This window comes from Limulus polyphemus, unplaced genomic scaffold, assembly GCF_000517525.1.
Source record: "Limulus polyphemus unplaced genomic scaffold, Limulus_polyphemus-2.1.2 Scaffold3670, whole genome shotgun sequence".
NCBI lineage: Eukaryota > Metazoa > Arthropoda > Merostomata > Xiphosura > Limulidae > Limulus > Limulus polyphemus.
In genome coordinates this window covers 20,261-33,748 of record NW_013669280.1, presented here as the reverse complement: position 1 = coordinate 33,748, position 13,488 = coordinate 20,261, and the positions used below count along the sequence as shown (strand labels likewise).

Sequence of the window (13,488 nt, the reverse complement as noted above, 5' to 3'; positions counted from 1 at the left end):
TTCCATTCTTGTTGAGTCTTCTTGATAATGTAGATCTGGACACTTTCTGTCATTTGGTACATGGTTGTTTATCTCATGCTTGAGATTAGTGGCAGTCTTCCTTTGTCCCAAAGATACTTAACAGCAGTATCACTGAGTTTAGGTGTTCTGCCTCTGCCTTTCCTATTTTAAAGTTTACCTGTCTTGGTCTCAAGATCTAGTGTGCAATTGACTGTGTTTGAGGAGCATTTCAAGTCTGCAGCAATTAGTCAGGGTCCAACCAACATCACATAAAGCTTTTATGCAAACTCTCTGCTTTACTGACATATGTCTACACTTTTTGGGCCATGGCATGACAACAAAACTTAATATATACAGTGTTAAACACTGTTTTTATCAAGGTTTATTTGTGGATTGCTATTAAATTGATTTTTTTCTAGCATATACAGGAACCATATGCTCGCTCCTTGCTAGCTTCTTTCTGTATAGTTAAGACACTGTATGGGGTACCATGACAGTTATTTCAGTCCCTAAATTTGATCAGTATGTTCATTCAAGCAGAACCCTTATGATGTGCCCTTGGTAAAATTATATGGGAATTCTAAAGAATGGAAAGAATGACAAAATATTCTCTTGTCCTAACACTTTTGCATAGTACTGTATGTATATTATTACTATTTACATACAAGTTCTTAAATTTCAGTTATCTTTCTTAAAATATTGAACAGTAAATAAAGAAATATAGAAAACAATGATCTCTACAACTTACGATTATAAAGAAGTTTGTACTCACTTGCCATACCTTGCATGCTAAGCCTTTCTGAAATTTGCATGTGGAGGATGTAAAACAATAACTTTTTTAGGTTTCATATATGCATTTTTAAATAATAAAAAATTATAAATTACTTTACCAATATCACAGAATTACACTGTAATTTATCAGGCTTACTGTATTTGGGTCTAAAAAAATAGTTTTTTGAACAACATTTTCACTTATCCCTTCCTTATGAGATTGGAGACAGAAAAAAAAAATCTTGGGACATTCCCACATTCAAGAAGCTGAGAAAACCACATGGGGGAAATTCTGAGCTTTTGATTGGTTATAAACACATGATATAGTGAAGCAGGTGTATGTAAGCAAGTATTTCCAAAAATGGAAATGGTGGTGGGGCCACAGTGTTTGATTCGCTAAATACAGTGATATCTCAGCAAGTATAAAAGATAGGTTCTTATTTTATATTCTAGCTTGTAAATATCTGTAATTTGAGTTTCTAATTCGTAAGCCTATAGACTTTGTATTTGGACATCACAAACATCTAATTTAAACCAAAGCTGCATTCAACATACCACATGACACACAAAAATCAATATTTAGGAATATAGTATAATATTTACTTTTCAATTATGAAATTATCTAATGTATAATACTAAAATTTGAATTACAGCCTACAATTTGATACCAAACTTATTGACATACATTAACAAAATAGTAGTTCAATAAAATTTTGAATGCAAGTCTACAAACATGATTACATGCCCTTTGACCATAGGAAAACCCATAGCGATAGAGCTAAGAGGAAAGATAACTTGAATAAATTACAAAAATTATCATGACTAGACTCATTTTTTCCCAAAAACATTTTAAGCAATGAATTAGTCTCATTTGCCACAAAACTAGCAGAACAGAAAAATAAACTGTAGAAAACATAAGTACCTAAAATAACAAAAGCAACATGAACATTAATATTCCATCAACCTTAAGTGAACATAAACCAGAGATTGCTTTTCAAATTCTTGTCGTCCAAAATAGCATTTTTTAATTAGATGAATAAAGTGAAAAATGTATGAAGTGATTAGATGTAGACTTACTCCCACAATTTCTAGAGACAATGGCAATAAGCAATTTACCTCTTGACCATGTAGGAGAAGACTCATCAACGCTTCCTTGAGAGCTACCTTGTTTCTTAAGCTTGTGTCTATTGGATGACCCTTTGGTCTGTGTCTGGAAAGTAAATAATTCCAAAGATATATATATATATATACATTTTAATATAGTTATCCAGCTTAAAACACTTTTAATGTGTGATTTATGAACATTACATATAAATAGAGCTAGACAATTAGTGGAATTTGATAATCGATTAATCATCAGGCTCATTATTCAATTACATTAAACTAATAAATCATTCTCACATATCATTAGGATAGGTGGAATAATGGTAAACTGTAATAATATGACACACTAATTTCAATTAGCTAATTATTTTCACAAGTTATAATACTAATCAATTAAGCTGAACAACCTAGAATTAATTAAAAGTAACGAGAAATCATAATTTCAGTATTTCAATTACTTGGATAGTTGGAACAATAAAATACAGTAATAATTGGAAATACTTAGTACGATAAGTTGATTATTTTTATAACATTAGTCTATTTAATTATAATTTGATTAATCGATAATTTTGCATGATAATCAGTATAATGGATGATCACATGTAATCGTTAATATTGATTAATCATCCAGCTCTACATACATAGACACTTAACAACTGAGAATGTTTTTTAAATTATGCAAATTTTGATATCTGAGTAAATATTTCTGACAGGTTAAGAATGACATATTTGAAATCTTTACTGTCTTTAATCTCTTGGTTTTTAAAAATTAGGAAATGTAATATTTTACAGCCTAATATAATATTTACAAAAACAAAATTACAAATTTCAGAGATTACTCTCAGTTATTTTGTATAACCATGGAAATTTTTTATCAATGACAATGAGGATATTCATGTGAAAGTAGCCCAGTTCAATACTAAGATGTCAGCCTATGAATTTTAATCAGGTACCATTAAAATAAATGAGACTCCCTACCTAATCCATCACATAACAATACGTAAAACAGTGGCTTAGGTATCATAGGATTTATTTAAGCCTAAACGTGTTGGACTGACATTAACAAACCATGTCACATACTGATAAGTACTGAAATTCTTATCTCACATATTAAAAACAAATGCTTTACTATTTTGCATGTTGAAACTTTTAGGTATAGTGATTATTATTTATTCAAGTATGCCTGATTAACCAGATAATTATTTTTTTTCCAAAAAAAAAAATTGGACTAATCGTCTTAATAAATGAAATTGAATTTCCATATAATAATACTTCCTATAATTTCCAGGCTTGCTTATATTATCAAAAAAATGCTTTCAATAAATCAATGCTTTATAATCTAATAAACACACCCATTACCAAAATATTTTTCATCCTACCTTTTCTTTCTTTCTTTGTTCTAGCTTAAACTTTTTAAATATAATTTCCAACAATCTCATAAAAAGTTTGAATAACAAACTATCTCACATATCAAACTAATAAAATATACTGTCAACTAATAACAAAACCTTAGACAAACTCAGTAGGTTACAATGTAAAAACATTACAACATAAGACTTGTGCAAACTGCATACCAGGTTAATCATTAAAATTAGTATAACTAATAAAATCTGTAAGGAATATCAACAATAAAATATACACATGCAGAGTCAATTATATTTCACAATGCAATCCCATCATTCACATATGTATAGATAAACAAACTTTTCATTAAATGAACACAAGCAGAAATGAGTTATCAGTAAATTAATGCAACTATCATATAACTAACTGGATTTCATACACTCTTGGTCAATTACGTTTGTTGCTCACACATAATGAGAAAGTAAACAGTACAATCTAAATACTAAGGTATAGAAGCAGAACATTCTTCTTGGCATTAACAACTGTTGAAATGAACATTTTTGTCTGACACATTGTACAAATTCCAAAGGTTTAAGTACTGTTACATTTTTTAGAACACCTTTTAATCTCACATTTATGTTACAAATATATATGCAGAACATATTCTTTAATAGAGGCCAAAAGTACTTTTATCAAGCAACCTTCAACCATTTGAAAATTCAAAACCATAAATTAATTTTAAAAAAATCACAAAAACTTGCAGATAAAAATCTTATGGCTTTTAGGCCTTACTTTTATCTTTCATAGAGTAAAATAAATTGTGTATAATTTTGGCTCATCATACCAGCTCAAAAAAACAACAACAAATGAAATCTGTAAATGTAATGTATGGGTAAATGAAATTAAGAATTTAACCATTGTAATACAAGCTACTAAGCATTACACATTTTTCATACAAAAGAAAAAAAATTAACACCCAATTTTTTAATTCCTTTGCAGAAGATATTACACACGTAAAACTGTAATATAGTAATACTGTTTTTGTAAATGAAAATATTAAAAATTCCAAAAAATTATATTAGTTTTTTTTATAATACTATAACTGTATACAATGCAAAAAATCCATGATGTAATTAGTAATTCTGCATTTTTACTAAATTGCAAATTATAATAATATAATTATTCAAACTACACCAGTTTAAAAACAACACTAACAATTATAAAATGTACTTTCAGAGATCAGCAGTCTCCTTCTCCATAGGAACCAGTTAAAAGGTATGATGCAAAAGCTTTCTAAGTACTAGTATGTATGTAATCTTATATAGGTCCCATGTTGTCCCAAGATATTATGTTATGTTAAAGTATGTAACTCCTTCATCTATTTTGAAAACAAGAAGTTAATAAGCATCTGGATAATTTAGGGATCTCTTCAAACCCATTGTCCCCATTCACTTTAACTTCTGCTGCAAGTTATGACAGTTAATGAAGAATGTTACAGAGCCATGTTTGTGTTAATATCAAATTTACACAAGGACAAAGTAATTCTTAGCTATAACTTGGTGCACATTTATTAGATTTCAAGATAATACAAATTTTTAGAGAACTTAATGCCTTCTTGATACATTCCGACATCCCCTGTACATATAGAAGATATTTTCTTTGTACTCTAGTTTTGGCTTATGCAATGTTCTTTTTTATATAGATATATAAATTTGTCAAGATATCCCTTAATTTTTATATAACCCTGTATGTTTCTTATTTTTTAAATTCAAAGAGTTTTTATAACTGGTATTATACTGATTCTGCTTAACAGTTTTCACCACAGCTTTGTGGATTGTTGAATAATGAAAGAAAAACTTAATATTTACCCATATAAGTGGATTTATTGTGTAACATGTTACTGATTTCTACAGTTCATTATGGATGACCATAAAATCAATAAAAGATAACTCTGAAAAGTTTTCTTTTGACTATATTCCCTTCTTCATAAGCAATTTACATTAGTGCAAATATATCACCTACATATTTTCAGATACATAACTGGTTAGGAAATTAATTTAGAATATCATAACCATGTCATCTTAAACACTGTAAGTACATGGTCCCATGGCAGTTCCACAAACCTCTTTATAACACTGTTGTTGACTGAATAAAAAAACAGGTTCAAAATAAAATGTTAATAACTTAACTATCACCTCTGTTTTTAATTCTAAGCCTGCATGTTACTAAGTTTCTAAGATACAAACTGAATAACTAATTCAATTGGAATAACTATGAATAATACCATTCAAATAAAGGAGAAATTACATCAGCTAAGTATTGAGATACATTTTGTATCAGAGTTGTAATATAAGAAAAACAAAATAACCTCAATGAAATTTCAAGTCTGTGCAAGTTAAGGTACCACCGACCCTTAAAGAGCACCCCCATCACATTTTTCAAATTTAGCCTATATCCAGAGTTTAACCACTTTTCATCATAAATAACTAATTTTTGTCTTACAATCTTTACTAATTAACCTGTAGTAACTGATTAAAAATAAAATACTAGTTTGTTTTCATTCCATTTCCACTTCACCATTAAAGTCAACATCAGTATGAAATTTATCTCACTTGTTGATATTACATTCTTCCATAGTTTGAATTCAAAATTCAAAAATCTTTACTAATTGTCTTGTTACGAGAATAATTACCACTAACGAAGGCATTGATTAAAATTAATTGCCCATAACTAATTATTAACATTGCAGAAAATTTTCAAAAAGTTTTAATTCAAGCTATGAATATGTTCACAAAGAGCACGTGTATCAATTTTCATGTTTTATGATTCCTTAGTGAAGTTATGGTGTTAAGACAGTTTAGGTTATGTATTTCTTTATCCCTGCCACATTAATGATGCACATGACATATATATGACTGATAGAGTACTTTCGGAGATTTGACATTGCACTTTTTTGAGCTCAATTTGAAGGTTATAAGAAGTGTTTAACAGTGTCTCCTCAGCATGTAAATTTGCCCAGTTTTAAGAGTCAGTGCTACCTTAAGTAACAAACAGAATTATACTAACTTTTACTAGCATTTACAGCTTCATTGTGCACAGAATTAAGCTTTTTTTTTCAGTAGATAATATCAAGAGTTAAACTTCATTTTTATATGGCTTTTCATTTTATAATCCATCCCAGAACCACAGTCCTTTCTATGTTGGTAGAATGAATAGTGAATTTAAATTCCTTAGTTGGCTATAACAGCTTTAGAATCAATTAACTTATCAACATTGTTTTTGCACTGAATAAGCATTTTGTACAGTCTCATCCTACCTTACCAACCAAGAAAGGGCACTTCTTGACCTTCCAAGCCTTCTTCTTCTGCAACCAAAATTGAAATATCTTGGATACACAGCAAAAAATGTTTAACCATTGTTTTTCAAGAACAATTGTCTGTCCTTTCACTAAGATGCAATGAAGACAAGTTGAAAACAACCCATATCTTGTTATGCAAGTTTTCATTTGTTCCTACTAGTTTGTTAAATTTTATAGATGCCATTTATATGTAGCTTTCTTTATTGTTTGCACAGCTCTTTTCCCATATATCTTGTTTTGTTTTTTTAATTGTTTAGTCTCTTAAAACACAGGGAAAAAATTTTTAATTGTTTAGTCTCTTAAAACACAGGGAAAAAATTTTTAATTGTCAGCATTCTTTTTAAACTGGTGAGCTTTAAACAGATCTGTTGCTAAGATTTTACACAGTTTCTCAATCCTTTTAAAAACATCAAATTCCAAACTCTTCTAACATTGAATCATTAGATTAAATCTTAATATTCTAAAACAAAAGATTTTTTTTATATATTTATTGATTTGAGAGGTTTGAGAAATTTTTTAAACAATAGAGCTGATATGTAGCAAATGTATGAAGATTTTACTGAGAAAGGTGCTTTATGGTTATTAGGAAATAACACAACCAAGAATGACACAAGAATAGACAAAATTTACATAATATCATCATCATCAATGAATACAAGTGCTCTTTTCAAAAACTTGAAAACAGGAAGAAAAGAAAATTTAATCACTGAAACACATCCTCAGCATTCAGTGAGTTATCTATTAGCACGTGAATATAAAAGCAGACAAAATAAGCATAACCTATGGATTAGTATAAAGAAAGTGCATGCATATAATGACAAACAAGCTGAAAGAAAACTAGCTCTCAATGTTAAAATATTAAGTCAATGGACAATTCTTTTAAAAACTTAACCTGAAATACATTGATGTAATGGTGTCATGTCTGTTATTCCTACGTAGCTTTATGGATATATATATATATATTTATCACGATAATAACAGCTTAAGCTGTACTAGATACTGTTTTCTTGATTTCTCATTTTAATTAAAAAGCAAAAAGTGTTACTTCATAGCACACAAAAAATAAAAGATGATAAATTCATTAATGCTAACCTGCAAGATCAATTTTGTAAAAAACATAACATATACACTTTTACAAAGTGTCATTCAACATGGATTATGTATTTGATGTCAGGGTTATCAACTATTAATTTTACCCTACACTGCAGTTCATGGTAGAGAAGAGTAAATACCAGGTACAATATACAGGGATATTGAACAAAATTTAGATAAGACGTGCAGAAGTTATGCAAGTGCAATATGCAAACTGTACAATGAACTAAAGTATTTTTATTCTTAACATGAATATCACCTTGCACTCTGCCTTGTCAGAGTCTGGGTTAGATTAACATTTTCAATTCACAGACATTTGTGTAGATACACACAGTAAATGTGGAGTTACATTCAATATTTCTTCTTCAATACAGGGTTGGTCTAATGGATAAAGCCAGTGCATATTTGATTAATACAAGACATACCAATTCAATTATGCTTTAAAGGGAATCTAATGGACCATTATGGAAAAACAAGGAAAGACAAAGTAGGCCTCATCACAGCTTTACTTTCTCAATATAATCCATAATATTAACCAATAACTACACATGACAAGCATTAGACTTTTTTATGTGTAATATCTTAAAATTCAAACAAGCAATGTGCAACTATTAAGTTTAAGGCAATGTGCAACTACATACAACAAATATTCAACTCCAGAATAATGCATCAGTAGAAATCCAGAATACACATACACATCACAATTAACTCTTCACATTACATAAACAAGTGAAACATGATATTCTGCAAAATACACAGTGAACTGTAGACATATACAGGGAATCCACTAGATTCAGGCTTGTCAAGAGGAAACAGTGACACAGAAAGAGAGGTTGAAGATTACAGACCTGCACTGTAAAAGTTGAAACATTTGTCACACTTAACATATTGTTGTTGGTGCTCAACCCCTCCAGGTCAGGAGGAGGAGACAAGTCATCTCGAACAGCCTGACTACGTACCAGCAACTTAACTCGCTGATGAGCCTGAAGCATCTCAAACAGGGAAAGGAAATAACATTGACAGAGAGGAAAGTACAGATATATAAAAATAATTATCAGTAAGAAAATACAAAAAACAAATCTTACAGTAATTATATAAGTTTATAAACTAATACTTTCTCAATACAATTCATATTTCAAGATGTGAATCAATAATTAATAAGACAATACAGCTCTAAGTTTCTTAACTGTCTGTAAAACAAAAAAATATTTATAATATTAAGTTGATTTTAATTCCATCCCATTATTAACAGTCCCTTACATTAGTAAATGATACACATTTGACATAAAAAAAATAACTTGTGGGGTCAAATTTGTAAGTGAATGTGAGTCAGACTTGGAAACATAGAAACAACTATTATATATTTTCTTCAGTGTCATAACAATGCATCTTTTAAGGAAATACAAACACTAACATTACTATGAATGTGTTTTTTTAAGTATTTTCCACACCAGTCTACAAAGAAATTTACTTATTGTATTAGAGATTGTAGAGCCCTTTTCACAATAAGTATATATTAGAAAAAAATAATAATAATATTTAGGTACTTTTATCCAACAATTAAGATTCTTTAAATGAAGAACTCTTGATAAATGAACTATATTATATAGAACATTAAAAAACTATGCGTAAAACTTATTAGAATTATCAAAAGCACCACAAACTATATTTTTTCATTTAAAAAATCTTGTATACACGAAAATATTGCATAACTTAATTGCTAATACCAAACTACCAAGAAATATTAAATATTTCTGAATTAGGAATGGGCCAGACGTCATATGATAAATCACTGCAAATTCATTAACTACTAAAGTTTTGTATAAACTGATCCATTTTTGGGGTCATATTGCTCCTTTCTGAAATCTGTCTTCAAACAGAAAACTGTATTCTTGTGTGGAAATTCAATAATAAATGAAGCAATAATGTTTTTTATATTACTTCAACATTTACTTTTCAGACCGCCTTTGATATACTTTCAAGATTAAAAGGGAATAAGCAAATTATTATCGATGCAGTTCCTATTATATTTATAACATTTTTTTAGCAAAAGGATAGTTTATTTTGACTTATTATAATTAACATTTCGTTAAAATTGATTCAAAATTACACTCTTGTAAATTTTTTTAATTTGAAAGCTGTAAAATAAATTTAAAGTTACAGTTCATATGACTTTTTTCTGAATAATTCTGGCCCATTCAAGCTCTTTTGAAAACTGTACATCTATAATACCAGTACTATATTACAAACATTCTCTCAGTGAGCACTTTAAGTCATCAAATTCTGAGTGACTTTGAACTATTAAATATACAAACTTGATAAAAGATTCATTTTAGACCCTTCTAAAATAGAAATATTAATTTATGTGAAACAAGTCAAAAACTAAGTACTTACACGAGACTGAGGCTTTTCCTTTACGACGTGATTTGAAACAGGTGATTGTCTAGATCCTGGTCCAGATGAGCTTGGGGTTCTTGAAGATGCATCTCCATCACTGCTTGTGGTTTCATCTCCATCTTCTCCTTTCTCTGCATCATCATCATATCTATTGCTACACTCCAGTTCTTTCGTACTTCCTCCTCCATCTTCAATACAAATTTTCACTGGAATTGTGTTACTATATCTTTCATCTTCTAACTCTACTCCTTCCTGCTTGGCTAGCTTTACATGTCTATCTGTCTGCTTCCATTCCATTTCTATTGGGTTCACAGAATTTCCACTACTGAAAATGCTACAACTGCTGCTGTTTACCCCACTGTGAACCACAATACTTGGGACTAAGAAAACAACAGAAAAATCTGAGTTAAAATGTATAACTTATAAAGGAATGCTTTTGAAAGTACAGGAATTCAACTGAAATATTAAACTTCCAACAATAACATCAAAAAATAAGTTGTATTTTGTATTAAAAAATTATTCATAATTATAAAAAATTGTAAATTACAAATTACTTAAAACTGAAGATGGGTGTCTTACTCAAAAATTTTAATTACACAGCTTTTGATGAATACAAGTAATAACATTTTCTTGAAAATACAATTTATTGTGTTTATGTTCTTTTATCACATAGTTAGTAATTCCTGCCATAGAGCTAAAATCACTTAAGTCTACTTGTACAGTCACTGGTGGTAATACTGTAACCAACTGATCATTTTTAACAGTTTAGGAGTCTTAAAAATTACATTATGAAAACATAGCAACCTAACACTGGAATATAAATATAACATGATATTTTAGCAACAATATTTTAACAACAAAATCATGACAAGAATTACAAAGTCAAATTTCACCGCTATTGTTAACAGAACCTTATAATTAGTCAGCAGACTGTAAAAGTCTTTAATTTTCATACATGAAGCACACACATTATTGTTGAAACATGTTCTGTCATTGGGCAGGTTCTTTTGAATTACTCAGTAAAAATAATGCAAATTCCAGTCCAGATAACAATAACAAATTAACTTATTTCTTCAATAAATGAATAACATTTGTTACAGACCATGTTACTTATAGGCCTAACTCACAGATACAAAAACTTACTTGCAGAATTTATTACAGATATACTAACCTTCATTGTCAAACTAGCACTGAACTAACCCAATCAATCATTAACTCACTGCTTCACTACTTATTCACTGCTTCAATGATTCTTCTATTTATATCTTATTTGTTTTCTACTTACTACGTGAAATTTCTGGACCATAACATAATGACAAAATATTAAAAATATAGCTTAAAACAATATATTAATAACATTTTATGAGGCCTATTAACTGCCTCTGATAATAAACATCCTAACATATCTTGAACATAGCCTGATCATTTGTTAAATATTCAAACAATTAAGCATATTAGGAAAAACAGATAGTAACTATTTATATAACTTTTATGATTCAATCAACCCTGAAAATGCCTAATAGTCTATATACAGTTCACTACAAGTGGGACCTATATATTTAGTATTTTTTCAACACACTAGAATTTTGGTACATATGACAACACCAAACTCAATGCAATACTAACATTAAATAATATTACAGCTTTTTTTTACCTCCACTAATATAAAAATATGCAGCTGGTAAGATAACATAGTTTGTCTATAAACACCACAAAATCAATTTATTTTTCAATAGAGTCCACTAACCAGGTTACATATTTTAGGCACCTTTCCAAAATCTTCTAAATACTGTTAAGAAGAATCAGAGTTGCAATTAAAGCTAACAATTTAGCAAACTGCTGGCTAGAGTTGCAGCTTTACAGTAAAACTTAGAAGGCATTAGAAAAAAATGCTAACACTGAAGGAAAATTCACAGACTTTTACTCTCCTGTATAAATACACCCACAATATATGCATTGCAATATTCTTAGTACAGAAGGTTACTAGTGATAGGAATTAGCTGAAATATTGAGATTAATCCTTCACATTTGATGAATTCCAATGCACTGATGCTCAAAAGCACCTATAAAATTAGTTTTGTGAGGACTTGTTAGTGAACCCATCAAGTCTGTCATGATGCCGGCTGTTTTGGGCCTACTACTGGTCCTTTATTCCTATTAAGAAATACTTTTGAATTAAGATCGTGTTATTATTATTTGTCATGGCATTAGCCATCAAACAGCTCACAGAAAACTTTGTGACCCGATTGGCTGCTATGACTTCAATACTTTAATTGTCCAAGATTAGTGATGTTACGCAGCAATACAATATTTTTGAACTATAATGATACATATAGACATCAAATATTTGTAACTGAGAGACTAAGCCAATGTGGCAAGCTGTGAGAATGTCTCAGTTTAGCCAGCAAAACTCTTTTATTGATAGAAAAGCACTACAATTCAGTGAATACAAATCAACTTTTTTGTCCAATTTTGTAAACAAAGAATCAAGATACAACATTAGCAACCTAATAGCTAATATTATCAACAGCAATCTCTGTCAGGTGTCACAGTTACTGTGATATTGTTCTATATATTTATTAGATATCTAATATTAAGCTGAAACAGTTTTTCAAGCACACCACTTATTATTCTTCAACATTCACAAAAACTTTGCTGTACATTTATGGCATTAATAATAATAGTACATAAAGATCATGCAAAATATTTAACATTGTAAATTAAAAAAAAACTTATTTTATTATTGTACTCACTTTCTGCTTTGGCCATTTTAAAATATGTAGTCATGCGGTCAAGTTAGTAATACACAAGTCAACAGGCTGAGTTCTACAGGTGTAATAAAAATTCTACTTTAGACACATGCATTATTATTTCCTTCTACAAAACAATATTTTATCAAAACTGAACATTTACCATAAAACATATGAAAAACATTCCTTACAAGACCATAGAAACAAGATATCACATAAGGAAGAATAAAAGCTCAACTTATGTTTGGCCAATGTGCTCTAGCAACTACTGTGCATCAAATTATTGTGGATATCAATATCAAAATATTACTAAACATTAAAAAAGGGGGGAGTAATAAGCTTTCTTTCAAAAGTTTATGCTGCTAAACAACTGAAAGTTATTGCCACAGTTACTTAAATTACAACCAGAGAAGTAATCAAAGCCATTATTTCAACTTTAGCATGTGCATCACTGCTGCTTACAGCTTTTATACACCTGACTTTATTAATCAAAAGTCTATAAACCACACTGCTTACTCTAGTCAATGCAACAGCAGGGAAGAGAATTCCAAATGAATCAGTCAGCTGACTGAAGAACTAGTTAATTAAAAGTAGAAGTACTATGTTATATATGCTGTACGTGTATATACTAACACACGTATTCACTGACATAACCAGTTATTCCTTATTCTA

The 13,488-nt window shown here is 29.4% G+C and overlaps 1 protein-coding gene across 4 annotated transcripts in view; it reads right to left on the bottom strand.

Annotated features, from left to right (window-relative positions):
* LOC106469818 (cAMP-regulated phosphoprotein 21-like) overlaps window positions 1-13,488 on the bottom strand; it is a 43,739-nt gene that overhangs the window by 24,646 nt on the left and 5,605 nt on the right. For 2 of the 4 annotated variants that reach the window (XM_013930328.2, XM_022398376.1), the window contains exons 3-6: window positions 12,820-12,892; window positions 10,064-10,446; window positions 8,518-8,652; window positions 1,888-1,981 (exon numbers count right to left, since the gene is read on the bottom strand). In XM_013930328.2, the coding sequence (XP_013785782.1) occupies window positions 1,888-1,981; window positions 8,518-8,652; window positions 10,064-10,446; window positions 12,820-12,853 (646 nt within the window). In that variant the 5' untranslated portion in view covers window positions 12,854-12,892. The remainder of the gene's footprint in view (window positions 1-1,887; window positions 1,982-8,517; window positions 8,653-10,063; window positions 10,447-12,819; window positions 12,893-13,488) is intronic. The other 2 variants (XM_013930330.2, XM_013930329.2) reach the window with 2 other exon arrangements.